The sequence below is a fragment of the Schistocerca americana genome, chromosome 2 (assembly GCF_021461395.2).
Source record: "Schistocerca americana isolate TAMUIC-IGC-003095 chromosome 2, iqSchAmer2.1, whole genome shotgun sequence".
Classification (NCBI taxonomy): Eukaryota; Metazoa; Arthropoda; class Insecta; order Orthoptera; family Acrididae; genus Schistocerca; species Schistocerca americana.
The window spans coordinates 441,430,226-441,450,032 of NC_060120.1; the positions used below are offsets into that span (position 1 = coordinate 441,430,226).

The 19,807-nt window shown below is 36.1% G+C and overlaps 1 protein-coding gene across 1 annotated transcript in view; it reads left to right on the forward strand.

Moving 5' to 3' along the window:
- The window catches only part of LOC124596565 (ATP-binding cassette sub-family C member 12-like), a 526,900-nt gene that overhangs the window by 469,288 nt on the left and 37,805 nt on the right, over positions 1 to 19,807 (forward strand). Inside the window, exon 26 of the mRNA XM_047135749.1 lies at positions 19,620 to 19,803. Coding sequence (XP_046991705.1) covers positions 19,620 to 19,803 — 184 coding nt within the window. The remainder of the gene's footprint in view (positions 1 to 19,619; positions 19,804 to 19,807) is intronic.

Here is a 19,807-nt window from a genome sequence, read left to right on the forward strand (position 1 = left end):
CAGATACATTACTTTTTCTGTTCTCTCACAAAAATTCTTCATTCAAATTAACAAAACATTTTACATTCTCATCTGTGCAAGTAATTTTCTTATGTTAAAAATATGGTTCAGACTATTGTTATTCTGAATGGCTATAGCATTCAGATAGTATTTTTGGTCAATATTATAACAAAATACATGTTATTTTTATGTAATTAAAGGTTAAAATTATTAAATGTAAAGATATGGTCACATAATCAAAAATTCTCTGTTATTGGCTGACATTCTGGAAACATCACAAGCTAGGAGTAAGATAATAATGTTAGCCAAAATTTACTACTGTTCTTCTGTATCTTTTCTGCAAACAGTTTAATTATTTAGTGATGGGGTGGTCGTAAGTTCCTATGGGACTAAACTGCTGAAGTCATCAGTTCCTACACTTACACACTACTTAATCTAACATAAACTAACTTACGCTAAGGACAACACACACACCCATGCCCAAGGCTCAAACCTCCAATGGGGGGAGCTGCGCAGACCATGGCAAGGTGCCTCAGACTGCATAGCTTAGAGATGGGAAACACGTCTACAGTTTTTAAGTAACAATGAAAAGGAATTTTGTGAAGGCTGGTAGGGGAAACCTTCTTTTCTGCAAACATTTTAGTTATTTAGTGATGGGAAATATATTTACAATTTTTAAATAACAATACAAAGGAATTTTGTAAAGGCTGGTAGGGTAAATCTTCTGAAAGTTGATGTGTTTATGGTCTCTTCATTCTTGAAAAACAACCCAGGTTTTTATTTTGCGGAAATAAGAAATGTGAAAACTGCATCGCATGGAAACTTGTACAGATGTACTATGACACAGTAATAAGTTACAGAATAGTCCTAAAACTGAGGGAATCTGGAACTGAATTGTTTGCTCAGACAATACTGACAAGGTTTTCCATGGCAGCTTGTGAAAACATGCACAATAAAACATAGTGACATCTTTTTGATTCAGAAGATAATTCTGACTGTTAATTGCTGTCATTGTTACCAGCACTACTATTGTTTTCCATGTACCTCTTTTCTCAATTCTCAAAATTTTAGATAGCTTAATAATACTTGTGAGGAATTGCAAAACTTGTTTCCCTTCAACAGCTTTACACATTGCAGTTTCTCTGTATCTTCAGGTCATTGATTTAAACTACTGGCTAATTTTGTGTATAAAATGTGCATTGATGCAGTGAAATCTGAAAGAATCTGTTGCCCTACCACCTACTTAATTGCTGCTGAAGCAATATGATTTCAAAGTACTTAGGCATGACCAACATTCATTTTATCATAATTCCCTGGTCTTATTACATTTCCTCATACGTTCCAAGCAATATCCAATTTTTCTCTTTTTCTCAATCATACAGCTTTATAATAGGATCAGTGGAGACAATTAGAAGTGGCAAATTAGTATCTTCAATGGCATGTTTGGGAATAATAATGTGGTCAAATGTTGTTATATGATTTCTCTGATTCTGTCTGGGAAAAGACGGCCTGCACTTGAATAGATTAGGCTCTGTGAACCTTAGTAAAATGTTCATAGACGTGTGTAAAGTCCTAAGAAGCAAGGGAAACTAATTCATTGTGATAGGGGTGACAAAGAAAAAATTCAAACTGAAAATAAAAAGTTTAGGTACCAAACAAAGGATGCACGTGAAATAACTAAAAGCAAAAATGATCTATTGATGCACTTGAATATAAATGGCTTAGGGGCAGAACTACCAAATCGTAAATTCTCAAAAATCAATGAACTAAAAATTCTGCTTTCAGAATCCGTAAATATTAAAATAATCTGCCTAAATGAACACTGGTTAACAGAAGATAGTATAAAAGTACTAAATAGTATTAATAATTTTAAGGTAGCTGCTAGCTTTTGTAGAATAAGCAAATCTTGTGGAGGCTCCTGCATTCTTGTCAATTCTTCCATAAGTTATACAGTAAGAGATAGTTTTAATTATTTAAATGAAGAGAGCGTGTTTGAAAGTTGCTCTGTAGAGCTGAGTGATCTGAATACATTGGTTATAGCAATCTACAGAATTCCTGGATGTGCGGTAACAAAAGTGTTTTTAACCAAATTCGAATGCCTCCTGGAAAAACTCCAGAAAGAAAGTAAGAAAAAAGTTGTTATAGCAGCAGACTTCAACTTAAATGTCTTAGTTGAAAGCAATGATTCCACAAAATTTCGTGACTTAATTCAGAAATCTGGTTTCAAACTAAATTTTTCTGAAGGCACTAGGGAAAACAGCAGATCAGTGACCTGCATTGATAATATTATTACTAACTACATATTTGACAGTGGAAATAAGCACAAATACTGCTTAGACTTGGGTATTTCAGATCACTCAGCTCTGTTTATTGAGCTCCCAAAAGCAAATAACCTAAAGCCTCGAGAAGTGTGCATAAAAAGGGATCTCAGTAAAAGTAAAATGGATTTATTCCGCAGTAAATTAAGCATAATAAGCTGGCCTGTAGACTACAATAGTTCAAGCTCGATAAACTATGACAACTTTTTAAATTGTTTCTTAGAGGTATTAAATGAATCATTTCCTCGTAGATATAAGCAAAAGAAGGTTAATGGTAAACTCAAATGGATTACAACAGGAATAAAGATCTCTAGTGCCAGAAAGAGAGAGCTCCACAATGAGTTAAAATCAAACAGAAATCCAGATTTTGTTATTTATGTCAAACAGTATAAAGCTGTATTTAGGAAAGTTGTAGCGGCAGCTAAAAAAATGGCAAATAATAAATTCATACGAGAACACAGAAAAAAGACAAAAGCAGTGTGGTCAGTTGTTCATTCTGAACTAGGAGCCAAAGTAAAAATTCATGAGATTTTGAAAATTAGACATGAAAATGAAATTATAGTAAACCCTGTTCAGATGTCAAGTTGTTTCAATGAATTCTTCCTAAACGTAGTAAGATCGGATGTGGATATGACATTCTATCAGGGCATCACAAATTTGGAAAACAGCCAGAACACATTTTGAAAAAATAACCCAAAGGGATGTGGAAAAGGAAATATTGTCTCTAAAAAACAAAACCTCACATGGGTGGGATGAAATAACAACATCTGTAATCAAGTATGTGTACGATATTATTTCCCAACCACTGTCAACTATTATAAATCAATCTTATGAACAGGGATGCTTTCCAGAGGTATTGAAATATGGTGAGATCAAACCTCTATTCAAGAAAGGATCGACAGAAGATATGGGGAATTACCGCCCTATCTCTCTCTTGCCAGTCTTCTCTAAAGTGTTTGAAAAGATTGCAGCAAAACAAATTAATAACTTTCTTACTGTAAATGATATAATTTTTAAAAACCAGTTCGGATTCCAACAGGGTAAAAGCACTGCGAATGCTATAAATGAGTTTATCCAAAAAATATGCTCCACGTTAGATAAAGGTAGAAAGGTCACAGGTATATTCTGTGATCTGACTAAAGCTTTTGATTCAGTGAACCATGCATTACTCCTCCACAAATTACAGATGTATGGAATCAGAGACACTGCTTTCAAATGGTTTAGCTCTTACCTGTCAGGTAGGAAACAAAGAGTAATTTTAACTTCAAATGGAACCAATTATTCATCAGACTGGAGAACAGTTCCCCAAGGAGTCCCACAAGGTTCGATATTGGGTCCCTATCTGTTTCTTTTTTACGTAAATGACCTACCACTTGCTATTGATGTTCATTCAGTCTTATTTGCTGATGATACATCAGTTCTAATTGAAAATGAGGTATCTGAAAATATTCCGGAAAAAGCCAAAAATACTTTAGAAAAACTTGAATCTTGGTTCTATCAAAATGGACTAATACTAAATGTAACTAAAGCCAAAATGATGCAATTTGAAGCTAAATCAGTAGAAAGGAGTGAAATAAAGATAACTTGCAATGATCAGGATATCACAGAAGCAAACCACGTGAAGTTCTTAGGCCTAAATCTTGACAAAAATTTAAATTGGAAGGTACACATAGATTACTTAGCAAATAAACTGAACAACTTAGCATTTGCAATGTGTATTTTGTCAGGTGCCACAAACATGGATACCAGAAAGATAGTTTATCATTGCTACTTTGAGTCAGTTATTCGTTATGGCATAATCTTCTGGGGAAATTCAGCAAATGTCACTAGGCTCCTAGTATTACAAAAGAAAGTAATTAGAAACATGTGTGTTGCAAAAAAACGGGAATCCTGTCAACCACTGTTAAAAAATTTAAAAGTACTATCTATCCCCTCACTTTACATATATGAGATGGTGGTGTTCCTATATAGAAATCAACATACACTAGACAATTTCCGTTTTGACCACAACTACAGCACTCGCCACAGAGATAACTTCAAACTTCCAACACATCGTTTAAAACTTTATGCCCAAACGCCAGAGTATATGGGGTTAAAAATTTTCAATAAAATAAAAGGCAGTAATATATTTAAAATGGAGATTGGTTCACTGAAAAGATTGCTCTTTACTCTCCTGGTGGAAAAGTGTTATTATTCTGTCGATGAATTCATTGAGGACAGCTCCACAATCTGAACACAGGGATTGTAATACATTTATTATTTTATGTACATGTGTAGCTGTAACTTAGAAATGTAAAATATAATGTAAACTTTTGTATTTCTCTTTAAAAAAAAGTGAAAAAAGTTTCTTTTGCAAACCTTGACATGTCTCCTGTACATCAAATCAAATGATTTGAAAATTGTATGTAATGAGATGAATAAACCACATAACATAACACATAACATAACATAACATAACATTCTCTAAAATATACATCAGGCATGAAACACAGGTTCTCAACACCATCCTTATGATTCATCTCAGTTTAATCTGGTGTAAAGTGAAGCTAATAAATGAAAATAGCTACTAAAACGTAATATGATACAGAATTTATAAATCTCTCACATAACTGTATTCTAAATAAAGCAAACTTAAGAAGGAAATAGTATTAAGCGAAGAGGAAAACAGAAAAGAAAATGAAGAAAGAAAAAAATTGCATCCCTATGAGCAAATAGCATCCACATTTCATGTATCTTCTCATTCTCTGGAACACTCAAAAATAATTTTTGGGGAGTTTTTATAGATGTATTTGTACAATGTGGCACCACTCACCACTTGTAACCTATTTTTCAAAACATAAATTCCAAAACAATATACGCTGCGAACAGCATGCTAGCCAGTGGTGTCACAGGCATCACATGACTCAAATGAAGTGTTTTAGTGGGCTTTCAAATTATTTGATTTTAATTTATGGCTTTCTTTTCATGAGGAAAAGAGCATGTTATGAGTATAAAACAACACAATCAAACATTTAAGATGACTTCCAGAAAACAGTCATATACCCCATTCTCAACTTTAATCAGAGCTTCCTCTATAACTTCATAATATCTATCTCATCTTTCATCATATTGACATCAGACTCACTAAACTTTCCATCATGAGTTACAATATCATTCATCTCAGCAAGCAGTTCTGTTTGATTACTTGATGTATCTGTTCTAGTAAGCAGGGGTAACAATTCACCAAACAGTTGAAGAAATGAGTCACTAATAGGCATATAAACAAGACTGAGATCATTTGATAGCTTTCAGCTGGATCTTCTCCAGTGATGTGGAGGAGAAGATTGGGAGAGAAGACAGCACAGAGGGAGAAAGAGGCAGATCAGAGGAGGAGGGTGAGCAAAGAAAGAGTCATGGGGCAGAGGTGGGGATGGTGTAGTGCAGCATTAAGTGGAGACTGAGGCCAGGAAGATTATGGCATCAAGGGATGCGTTGCAAGGACAATACCAATATACATAATTCACAGAAGCTAGTGTTATGGGGGTGTATCCAGATGGCATGGGTTGTGAAACAGCCATTCAAATCATGTATGTTGTGCACAATGCTCAACTCTTCCTCCTGCAGCCAGAAAGCTGACTGGTGCCACATTCATATCCTATGTGGATGCTGTCTCTCCCTGTTAACCAGCAGTTGCCCTTCCCAACCCTCCCTACTGCTCCTCGTCTCATTTCTCCACTCACCCAATCCACCTGACATAATCTCTCACCCAAGTCAAGGTTCAGTGCTGCTTCTATTTAAGCAGTCAGGACAATGTAACTGTGCAGGTGTATGTGTTGGACTGGGGAGCAAACACTTATGGGTTTCAACAAGATTCAATCTTACATCTACTATTGTTTCTCATATACATAAATGACCTTCTATCTAATTATAACAAGCAGAATCATTTCTTTTTGCAAATAACACTAGTATTGTAATCAATCAAAAAAACATATAATAACAGAAGACATAGTAATTAATATTCTTTAAAGTATTATTGAGCAGTTTTTTCCTCAATTCCAAAAGACACAATATATTCAGTTCTGCACATCTGGCAATACCACACCATTGATAAGTGTAACACATGGTGAAGAATAATAACTAAGGTAGAAACATCAAAATTTTTAGGTTCATATTGATGAGAATTTAAACTGGAAAAAATTCATTTAGTATCATCTAAAACAATTTAGTTCAGCCACTTTTGCAGATCTCTTGAAGAGAGGCAAATCAGCAATTTGTCATATGTATATATTTTCATTCAATAAGATCAGTAATGTTCTAGGGAACTCAGCTTTAAGAAGGAAAGTCTTCATTGCTCAAAAATGTGCTGTAAGAATAATGTGTGGTGATGACCATAATCATCTTGCAAACATCTGTTTAAAGAGTCAAGCATATTGACTTCTGCTTCACAGTATATTTATTCCCGTACAAAGTCTGACAATATAATATAATTGGACGGATAAAAAAATCTACTCACCAAGCAGCAGCAGGAGAACACACTTATGCAAGCTTTCAGAGCCAGTGGCTCCTTTTTCAGCAGAAGGGTTGAAGAGGAAGGAAGAGGGTTGAAGGAAAAGGACTGGAGGGGTTTAGGAGAAGGGGTAGAGGTCAGAAAAGTCAGCCTGAACCCTGAGTCAGGGGAGACTTACCAGATGGGATGAAAAGGAAAGACTGATTGTTGGAGACTGCACTGGACAAGATTTGAAAACCTGAGAGTTTAAAGGTGGAAGACAGGGTAATATACAAGACAGAGATTACTACTAAAATATCATGCATGAGTTGTAATACAGAAAAGCTAAGTAATCATTTGTAACATGGGTGGGACGGGGTTGGTGATAAATGAATATTCAAAAATGAAAGGTGCAGAAAACTAAAACAGAGTGAAGATAGGAGTAGTTACTGTGAAGTAATGCTGAGATGGAAGAAATTAACGTAAATTAAGGCCAGATGGGTGGTAAGAACCATAGACATGTTTTAGCGCTAGTTCCCACATGCCGAGTTCTGAGAAACTGGTGTTTGGGGGAAGAATCCAGATGGCGCATGTGGTGAAATAGGCACTGAGGTCATGACTGTCATTTTGTAGAGAATGCTCTGCTACAGAATGTTGTGTATTGCTTGTATATACCCTCTGCCTATGCCCATTCATCCCAATTGATAATTTGGTGGTAGTCAGGCCAATGTAGAAGGCCAAACAGTGTTTACATAACAGCTAGAATATGACATGTTATTTCACAGGTGGCTCTCCCTTCGGTTGTATATGTTTTGCCAGTTAGAGAGCTTTTATAGGTGGTGGTAGGTGGGTGAATAGGGCAAATCTAGCATTGGGGATGGTCACAGGGGTAGGAGCCATAGGATAGGGAGATGGTTGTAGAAGCTGTATAGAGTCCAACAAGAATATTGCGGACATTGGGAGGGTGATGGAAAACAATTCTAAGTGTGGTGGGCAAAATTTCAGACAGACTGGATCTCATTTCAGGGCATGATTTTATAAAGTCATGGCCCTGTTGAAGTAGCTGATTAACACATTCTAGACTAGGATGATACTGAGTCACCAATGGTGTGCTCTAAAATTGTTTTTTGGAGGGATTAGCAGTACCAGAATTGAATGTGATGGCTTGGGAAATCTGCTTTTTAACTAGGCTGGTGGGGTAATTTCCATATGGACTCACCATGAGTCCATATGGTATAGATGTCATCAATATATCTAATCCAGACAAGGGGCTGATAACTTATGGATCCCAGGAAAACCCCCTCCAAGTGACCCATGAAAAGATTGGCAGAGGAAGGAGCCATTCTGGTTCCCATGGCTGTACCCCTGATCTGTTTGTATGTCCGCCCCTCATAGGTGAAGTAGTTGTTGGTAAGTATAAAGTTGATTAAGGTGAGTAGGAAGTATGTCATAGATTTGGAATCAGGTGGGCACTGACTTAGGAAATGTTCAACAGCAGACAGACCGTGTACATGGGGGATGTTGATATAGAGGGAGGTGGCATCAATGGTGACAAGGAAGGTGTGTGTTGGGAGTGGGACAGGTGCAGATTTCTGATGATCTAGGAAAAGGCTGGTATCTTTGATGTAGGAGAAGAATATTTGTACTATGGGTACTGCTGTTAATCAACTAAGGCAGATATATGTTCAGTGGGTGCTTTGAAGATAGCAACTATAGGATGGCCAGGATGATTGCGTTTGTGGAGGTTAAGAAGAAGGTAAAAGGTGGGGGGTGCATGGTTTGGGTGATGTGAGAAGTTCTACGGATTGAGGTGATAGTCCTTGTGAGGGGCCTGAGGTTTTAAGGAGTGACTGCAGGTGGCTTTGTATCTTGATGGCAGACACTGTATGTAGAGGTGTCAGACAGCTGGTGTAGACCTTCACTAACACACTCCTTTCAGTCAAGTACTACAGTGGTAGATCCTTTGTATGCTGGGAGGATAACGATGAAATCATCAGCTTTTTAGGAATTCGGAGCTTGGGGTTCTGCAGAGGTCAGATTAGGGTCATGTTGTAGGGACCTGAGGAAGGGATGTGAAGCAATGCTGGATGTGAGGAATTGTTGGAAGGTGTATAAGGGATGATTTTGAGGTAGTGATGGTGGATCAAGTTGGGATTGTGGTCAGTCAATGCAGGGTTTTTATTTTATTTTTTATTTTATTTAGTCCTTCAAACCCTATATGTATAGAATATATACAAGGATATTGGACATGGTTAGGTATTTACAAGATAAAATACAGTTTGTATTGCAATCCTAAGGACTAGATATTGAAGTGATTTAGCAAAGATTCATACATACAACAAACCTTACAGGCAACATACAAAGTAGAATATTAATAATGCATCTTTATTTTTGTTGTTTGGCTTTTATATATTCTGTCAGACTGTAAAAGCAATGATCAATTAAATATGCCTTTACTTCAGCCTTAAAACTACAGAGTTTACCTATTGATTTAATATGGTTAGGCAGATTATTGAAAATCTTTATCCCAGTATGTAGTGTGCCTTTTTGGCACAATGATGTTCTCACCTGTTTCATATGAAGGTCAGATTTTTGCCTTGTATTGTGCGCATATATATCTTCATTTTTTAATAAGATATCTGGGTGTCTATCGATATATTGTTTGATGAAAACTGATGTTTTGTAGATAAAAATGCAAGGAAGAGGAAGAACTGACAGTTTTTTGAATATGGGTCTGCATGATTTCGTATTGTTTACCCCTTCAATAATTCTTAGTATTCCCTTTTGCATCCTGAAAAGTTTAATATTTGTTGTTGTATTTCCCCAGAAGATTGAGCCATATTTAATTACAGAATGCACATAGGAGTAATATACATTTAACAGGCTGGCTTTGCTGCAACAACTTTTTAAGATCCGTATCATGTAACAGGTTTTGCTTAGTTTTCTTTGCAAATATTCAATGTGTACCTCCCATTTTGTGTTGTTCTGGAGCCAGAGCCCCAGAAATTTAGTGCTGTCAACACTTTCAAGAACTCTGTCCCCAAGTTCTATGTTTGGGTGGTGTCTTCCTTTTACATTATAGAAATTCAGTGCTACTGTCTTTTCTTTGTTTATAATTAGCTTGTTGTAGCTGAACCACTGTTCTACACTGTTCATTGTTTGGACAGCGGAGTCTTTAAGTTTTTCTTCTGTTTTACCACTAATAAGGAAGCTTGTATCATCTGCAAATTGGAGGGTAGTTTGGCAATACTTGTTGTACATAAGATCATTGACATACAGGGGAAACAGAATGGGTCCTAATACTGATCCTTGAGGCACGCCATATTTCACATTTTCATATCCTGAATAGTAGTAGCTGATTTTTTTATGGTCAGTATATTGCACTTCAACCACCTGTTTGCGACCACATAGGTATGTCTTGAGCCACTCATTGGATATACCTCTAATTCCTAATTGGTCAAGCTTCTGCAGTAGGGCATTATGGTCAATGACGTCAAAAGCTTTAGATAAATCAAGACATATGCCTGTCACAAACTCACTTGCATCCAGTTTAGTATAGATTTTATTAAGAAATTCAAATATTGCACTTTCAGTTGAATAGCCTTTCCTGAAGCCATGCTGTGAAGGAGAGAGAATTTTATTTTTATGTAGAAAATCAGACAATCTCTTATAAAAAACATTTTCTAAAATTTTTGAAAATACAGGCAGTAGGGCTATTGGTCTATAATTTGAAACACATTCTGGATTTCCTTTTTTGAACAGTGGTTTCAGTTTTGCTGTTTTTAAGCATGAAGGGAAGGTTCCTGATGCCAGTGAGCTGTTGCACAAGTTTGTAAAGGGTTCGGCTAAGGCAAGACTGAATTTTTTAATAATTTCATCTGGTATTCCATCAATTCCACATGAGTACCCTGTTTTCAAGGTTTTTATAACTGATAAAATTTCTTCAGTATTTGCGGGTGAAAAGAACAAAGATGTAGACACGTTTCTCACACTATTGCATGATGGAGGTGATATTTTGTTGTGTTCTTCCAGTCCACTCACCAACTGTTCACTTATGTTTGCAAAATATTTGTTGAAGGTCCCTGCAATTTCTGTTGGGCAAGAAATCATTTGTCCTTCATAACATAAGTTCATATTTTTATATTGTTTAGTTTCACTTGTTGTTTGATTTTTTATAACTTCCCATATAGCTTTAGATTTGTTTTTTTAATTTTCAATGTGTTTGTCATTTGCCATTGTTTTAGCTTTCCTTACAACATTTTTGAGGATCCTCTTGTAATTCTTCAGGTACAAATGAAATTCATGAGGCATGTTCTGTGTCTTTGCTATATAGTGTAATCTTTTCTCTGCACAAGAGATTCTGATACCTGTTGTAATACATTTGTTCTTTTTGAAGTTAGGTTGACATTTTTGTTTTTTTAATGGAAATGCAGCTTCAAAGTATGACATGAAGATTTCCATGAATTTTTCAAACTTTTTGTTAGTATTTTCACAAATATACACTTCATACCAAGTTTCTTCACTTAGTCTCTGTACAAAAAGGTTTATTTGTATGTTAGTGAATTTCCTTGCTTCTTTTATGAGTTCCTCTTTCTCAGTTGTTTCACTTGGGGTGTGTAAAGCAATAAACTGTGCATAGTGATCACTGAAGCCAGTGTTAAAATTTCCGGCATAGAAATTGTGATTTACATCAGTATCAGGTTTTCTGTTGGAAAGGTTTTGGGATTGGGGTTGCAATGTGATACTTCCAGTTGATATCAAATGTGAAGGAAAGTATGTTCTTCGTCAAAGCAGCACTATTAAATGTAGCTTTAGGGTTGGAAGTGAGGCCCTTGCATGATATAAATATTTCAGATAATTTATCTATCCAATTACAGTCTGTCATCAAAAATCATGTTGTCAAAAATTGATTATTTTCATTGTTATATTAGCCTTATGAAGTTTGATGCAAAAAAGTTAGCACAGTTTCAAAGGAACAATGATGTATGTAATTACAATACCATAAAAATGACATTCATTATTCAACATTATGGTATTCTTTAGCACAAAAAGATGTGAACAATGCTGCCACCAAAATTTGTGATCACTTGCCCAGTGATATAAAATGTTTGACAGAGGGCAAAGTTAAATTTGAAAGCAAACTGTAGAAGTTAACTGTTTTTCAATTGTAGTTATTATCTGCCATGTTCGTTCATCATTAATTTCCTCCATTATTTCCCCATCTTATCACTTGTGTTTGTTGTCTTGTTACTCAGTTTTTTCAGTTCCCTCAGTCTTCCAGTTCAGGGGAATAATCTATAGTTTCCATATTTGCCAAGTGAGGTAGTCAGTTTCAAGATGCTTCATGCCACAAGAACTAAATTTTATGGGTGACACAAAAAACTTACTCTATCCTAGAAAATATCCACCCACTTCTAAAAGTGTATGAGAATTCTGTAATGCAAAAAAATTCTGTTCTCAATTTCTGGGAAGTGGGGTGGGGGCAAGTACCTCTTTTGCCCTTCACTCCCCCCCCCCCCCCCCCCCTCCCTGCCCCCCTGCAGATGCTTATGCTTCTGCCTGTTTTCTAGCTGGTTCTTTCTCATTCTGAAGACACTATCATATTTTCCACAATTTTCTAATAGTTGATTTAATTATTTTTTGGGGATAATTTTTTTCATTGGGAATTTTTGAGCTGATTTCTTGGGGCCTCTCATAAATGACTCTCTTGTGATTTACGTCTTTTCTGATTCTTCATAAATCAGTAACAGACCCCATACTATTGCACTTATCACAAAATGAGTCAGTGCTCTTAACTTGAGACAGCATGTTTCCATACGTGAGATGTGATGAATGGGTCTTGTGATCCCACAGAACACCAGTTTTCATACTTTGTGAACATTTTTCATTTCTCGTACACTGCATCTGCTGCAGCCTTTTTAATAAACAAGAAACAAATAAAATATTGCAAATTTTCCAACATTTTAGCACTACTGATAATTTTTTTCATAATTGTGCAACAATTTCCTAAATTTTAAATTCTAGCTTAAAAAATGAGTTACGCCTTTTGTAGTACATTCTTTTCATTTTATAACAATTTTTGGAAGGAGGATTAGATGTCATCCTCAGCTCCTTGTATTCTTATAAGCATTTCTCACTAAGGTCACAAGATTTTGCTACAGTCTGCAGATGCAGGAAGCAATTTTCTGCAACTGTGACACATCACTGAGTGATGAATGAAGAAATCTCAGTGTAGCCAGAGGGGAGAAAGCATTTTACTGCCAGAGTCATATTATGAATAAAGTATTTGTTACTGGTCTATAATTAATTGTTGATCAAGCCATTGGAATATGAATATCTGGTTGCAAATATGTCACAAAGTACACTACTCTTCCCTGTACTCTTTATGATTTTATGTTGTTATTGCATTTTTTGTTGCTTCCACCAAATTTCTCCATCTTTCCCTGCCTCACTTGCCCTTCTCAGTTCCTTTTTTACCAAGTCCTTGTTTAATGACTGTCCTTTATATAATCCCTGCCATCTCATGTTTCCAAGCGTTGTCTATTACAGTGGTTCTCTTTCTCTCTCTCTCTAACTTTTTTCTCAAATAGCAGGTTCCATGACTATATTTTACAACTCAAAGCTAACTAAATAATAATAACAATAATAATAATAATTTCAGTTCCTTTTACATAGCTGTCATAAAATATAGTCCAGTTTTCTGCTAATATATAAATATAGTTCCTGCATCTATATTACACAGTGTTACATGAAGAACTGTCCCATCTCATACAAGTTATATACAAAACTGGAGAGCACCCAACAAACTTTAAAAATGTATCGCACTTCCAGTATCAAAAAAGCATATGCAAACAGAGGTGCACAATACAGGACCTTCAATTTGGTAACATATGACTCAAAGATCTTGACCACTATCATTTTATGATGGATAGAAGCCAGGATACACATAGTGTTCACAGACAACCAGTTTTGCCATAGAAGAGGCGTAGACACTTGAGGAGCAATACTCAGCTTATATTAATTTTTGAGAAAAGAGTAATGAAGTGGCAAGACACATATATTGCATCATCAACTTAGAAGAAGCATATGACAGGGAAGACTGGCGACAGTTTTTTAAAGTGTGTAGAACATAAAATAAGAGCTACTGTTAAGTAGGGTGCACAACAGGGTTGCTTACTCTCTCCTGTCTTGTTCAGCAATCCATTCAGAGGGCAATAGATCAAACTAGGGATGAACTATGAGCTATAGGAAGAATTAAAAGTCATGGAAAGAAAATACAGTCGAAATTCAATTTTATGTTTTTCGATTTTACATTTCTCATTATTCTACACATAAATTCATAGTCCTTGTGAAAAATCCATAAGATAAATGATAAAAAATTCCCAGTTCTATGTTTATTCCTTGTAAGGTTACCTTGATTCTACTTTATTACTCAATATCTCACTTGATTTTGTTCTGTTTGCTTCCTGTTGACATTTGATGTGACTGAATGACTTATAAGTCACACAACAGACAGATGGTTCAGGTTGCGGGTAGTGGCAGAGTAAAAGCAATTTTTTAGGCTATTGCACAAGAGGAGAGACTTGAGAGAGGAAATGATTATGTACTCCATGATTGGCACTGCCAGCACAACTTGTAATGTTTAGCTGCATCATGAAATTATGATGCAAGTACTTCTAGGTTGCAGTAGCAATGGAAAAACAGGACAATTTATGTAAAGTGTTCTGGACTGAGCCAATATATGACAAAGGGACCCATCCACCAAGTTTTCTTGTGCCACTTATAACTCAGTCTTGTCTTTTGTCATTTATTTGCAATGTACTGTATTCAGCAACAATATCATTCATCAACCTTTTAAATTCAAACATTGAGTCTCAAAGAATAGGCTTGGTCAGAATAAAGAAAATGTCACCCATACCCAGCTAGTGAGCTCTTGTTGGCTGGTGACTTGTTACATCACCTAACAGCCAGCACAGCCACCACACCACTCTAACACATGTAATAAGTTTATAGCTTATGAAACATTCAAAATTTCTAAAGTACTGGGTTATAAACAGGCACAGAAGCTATAAATCAATGTTGGTGCAAGAATTTCATTCTTCTCCTCCTAGGTAGCAACTTTATCAACACTCATAACTGACATAACCAAATCGTAAATCCATAAACAAACAAGAAGGGAATTTACAAAATTTAATGCACATAATAGACCTATTAGGGAAAAAAGTGGGTTTTGCCACTACTAATACTGTAGGGCACCATGCATACTTGAAAAGATTATCATTTTTGCTAATGATGTACAAGGAAATTGAGTCATTTCTCAACACACAACTGCCACAAACTATACCTTAAAACATGAAGTTTTGAGGGTCCTATCGCTTTATGTTCACCTGGAAAGTAGCACAAACTTATAGCCTACATACTGAAATAAACCAAAAACTGTGAAATGCAGTGAGTGCTGCTGGATTACATCTTTGATGTTTGTTTTCCACTTGCAACCAATAGCTGTATAGCATGGTTATGATGCTAATGCAGTGGCTTCTAGCATATAGAGTGATAAAATGCAAGCCAAGCTTACTTGGTGGCTTGTCCCAAAGTATGGCCGATGTGGTCAGTTTACAGTCAATCGAATGACAATGGCTTCCACTTAGTTTTAATTTATATATTTATACCTCATACACCCATCACTAACATGCATTAATTTTACTTACTGTACTTACTGTAGTTCTGCTCAGAAACAGTCGACAGAATCCAAAACATATTGTGCCTCTACCGATTGCAGCCAATGTAGGCTACTCCATTTGCCTTGTGCAGCACCACATGAACAGAATGTCTTCAGTGAACTGTTGTGCAATGGCTTGTTTGACTTCGTAGCAGTCCTCAGTGGTGTTCAATGCATTGTGATGGCGGACAGATTGTTATAATGTAATGGATTGCTGGGACAGAGAAACATTGAAATTACAGCAGGCTTAACTTTATTTCATATTCACTGGTTTACATAAGTGTCACATGTGAATAACAACTTGTTTTTATATATGAGATCTGTTCAAAAAATTCTGGAACATTTGTAATTTTGTGCTAATGGTGTGTTGGAGCGAAATGCGGGTAGCAACCTGTAGTGATTCGAGAATGTTGGTGTAAATTCTAGAACCACTCGGCCATCTACCATCTCAAACACATGATATTTTAGAAGTGAGTGTGGGATGATAGAATCCTACCTACTGTGTGTCACATGTTTGTGTGTGTAGGTTTGAAATTCAGTCGCGAGAAGAATGTAGACACGGCAGTCAAATGGCAATGACAAGTATTTGTCAGGCGATCCATGGAAGTTTTAGTGAAAGCGTACAGAAGGACCATGGAGCTTCTATGTTATTCTGTGCTAATTGTGTCAGTGACCATTGTTATAATAATGAGAACAGTTGAGAAGGTACCCTTGTGAAAAACTTTTGTCTTAGCCTTGTTGAAGGGAAGACGTGTATTATGGTTCATGTTGAGAATGAACATGGTGCTTAAGCCACCTTTCTCTTATATGTAAATTAGTTTGTTTCTGATGTATAGAGACATGAGAGACTTACAAAGCAGTATATGTTTATGTGAAGAGTGAGAGTTTTAATATATCTGAAGTTTAATATACATAATTAATTGAAGGAAATGAAAATTTGTGTGTCTACTTATTTTTATAAGTAGAAAGTGACTTAAGAAATTCCTGTACCTAGCTACATACTTTGGAGAAGAAGAGAAGAAAGAGTTTGCAGCAGCAGGCTAGCCAGCAAAGGAGTTCGGTCAAACATCTCAAGTAAGTCATCTCGTAAAAGAAGTGGAAGTTAGTATATCTACTTCACACATAAATCGTCATCCAAATCCATTAGAATCCCCGCAAACGCCTATGTTTAATGTTTAACTGCCTGAAGTTTCATTGTTGTGGGTCTGTTAGTTATTGTTCAGTGCTATATTGAGTAGAGCGTTCTGTTGCATAGTTTACTAATTTCAAGATGGCGGAGTTAGAGGAGCAATACATCTGCATCACATTTTGCATGAAACTCAAGAAAATATTTAGCAAGACACACCAAATGATGCAGGAGGCCTACACTGGTAAGTGCTTACACCATCCTCAGTGTTACAAATGGTTCACATGGTTTAAAAATGGCTAGACAGACATTAAACATGACCCATGTTCAGGACACCCTTTGATGTCCACTGATGAAGTTCATGTCAGGAATGCCAACAGAACTGTGCATGCCAAACTAAGACTGGCTGTCCAAGAGAATGCAGAAGAATGTAACATTTCAATTGGGTTATGTCATGAAATCCTGACACAACATCTCTGAATGCATCACGTTGCCGCCAAGTTCGTCCCACAGCTCAAGGGCCATCTACCATCTCAAACACATGATATTTTAGAAGTGAGTGTGGGATGATAGAATCCTACCTACTGTGTGTCACATGTTTGTGTGTGTAGGTTTGAAATTCAGTCGCGAGAGAGTATTTAGATGGAGACCATGCACAATATGTAAAATGTAAGTGTATAAAAAATTTTTGGCAAAAGTTCTAGAATTTTTTGAACAGCTCTCACACGTGTTTTCACAAAACTTGCTGTGTTCACACTATCGCAAGCGACAAGCTCAGAGTGTAATGGCACATGTTGGTAATACTTAAGAGTGCTCCACTTCAACTACATGGGACAATGAACAAGGAAAAGTTTGCAAGAAATACACTAGAGGTCACTGTACTCACATCACCAGCATATGCTGCACTGCTATTAGCTGCAGAAGGAAAACACACACCCCCACATGTTCTGACACCTTTCACCATACTTAACAGTTTTCAGTTTAATTCACCATGTTCATCAATTTTTGCTTTTTTCTGGGCGATCACAAAGGAAAGATCTCTCAAAAACGCATGTTTTGATGTATAATTTGTGGTCATAGCATGTCAAAAAATAGCTCAATTATGTTGTGCCCAGATACCAATTCCAATTTTTTCACAGTTTTTACTTGCTGCTATACATCTGTGGTTTTTTACGAACTGAGGAAATTCATTACCACAAATTATTGTATAAATATTGTATTGTACATTACATTTCCTTAACTTATTCAGGCTTTATACAATGTGTTGGAGAGGATTACAATTGTTAATCACATATGCCAATTACATATGTTTTCATGCCAATTACATATGTTTTTGCTCACATTTAGGGGTTTTAACATTTTCCTCAAGTATGCATTTTCCTCAATTTTATGTTTCTAAGTCTGGACCACATGAAGATGTAAAATAGGGATTTCACTGTAGACATGCTGAGATTTGCTGATGATATCACAGTGCTAAGTGAAGATGAAGAACAATTAAAAATGATGCTAGCCCAGATGGATACCACCCTCAGCTCTTACTATAATATGAAAATTAATAAAGGTAAAACAAAAATCTTAGTGATAAGCAGACTGAACACCACTGACCAATGCTCACTTAACAATGACTGACTAGAGACTGCCGAATCCTTTGCCTAACTAAGGAGAAAAATTACGTCAGACAGAAGGTCAAGGAAGGATATTGCAAGCCATATCCCCCAGGCAAAGTCTGCTTTTAACAAGAGAAGAAACCTTTTAATGTCCAGCTGCACAGACAAACATTTAAGAAAAAACCTAATAGACATTTGTGTGGAGTGTACTGCTGTATGGAAGTGAAACATGGACACTCAGAGCAGCAGAAAAACATAAAATAACAGCCTTCAAGTTTTGGCACTGCCACAGAATGCTCAAGATTTCCTGGGTATACAAGATATCAAGTGAAGACACGCTCTGCAGATTGGAGGAAGAGAAGCTTTGGCTCCTGAAGTTAATCAAATGCAGAAGGGACACATGGTTTGTCCATCTACTGAGACATGATGGTATCATGAAAAGTATGATTGAAGGGACAGTAGATGGGAAAAATATGAAGAGGCAGACTGAGTAGAATATATGAACCAGATCATGGAGGATGCTAGCTGCACCACCTGTAACACTCTCAAGAGGAATGCTGAATACAGAAATGCATGGCAAACTTCTGCTAACCAAATTGATGGTTGAGGAGCTAAGAAGATTACACACTGCTCAGCACAGCTAATTTCTGTCTCCATTCCTAATTACAAATGTCTCCCAATAAAATAAGAAAAAAACATAAACACTGATTATTGTTAAAAAAAAAGGGAAAAAATACAAAGACAAGCATCAACACAACATCATGGAGCTCATCCTCACAACATATTTTATCTGTGTAACCAGTCTACAATATGCAGTGGATGAACCCCAGTCAGCCATGATGTTTTCTCAACACACAGGGAATAAAAAAGAAAAAACAACAACTAGAAGCAAATCTTTATGAAAGAAAAATTATATACATTAAATAGTAGTGCATTAAAACACAGTATCTATCAATTTCACCATGAATATACAAAGCACAGCAAAATGTAACATTTCCTGTGATTGTGCCAGTGATAGTAGTATAAATTTTGTGTCAACAGTTTTGTGGCACTACACAAATGATATCAGTGTTAAATTTTCATTTAATTGGTCAGACTATCTATTGCGTGAGTTTTCTGTCTAACAAGTTAAAAAGTTTCATTTTTTTCACAATTTTTCCTCTCCCTTTTCTCCAATGTTGGAGACCCATCATTTTGAAAGTTTTGAAGTCCTGTAACTTTTATTTTTAGAAGTGTGTCTTTTGGTCATTTGTTATCTGATAAACAGATATTATTTCTGCCTTATTTTGCTACACTTTCATTTTGGATTGTTTAATTTGTTAAGAAGCAGTTTGTATAACAGACTTTTCAACAATGATTTAACCCTAAATATTTTGTCACATAGGCATTTTTGGCTACCCTGATGCTGGAAGAAAGTCCATAGGAGCAGCTCTGTATCGTCTGGTAGAATTATCTGAAGGACGCATCTTCATTGGAGGAGTGAACATTGAAAAAATTCCTCTGAGTGTTCTCAGATCCAAAATCGCAGTTGTACCACACAACCCTATTCTGTTCAGGGGAACTATAAGGTAG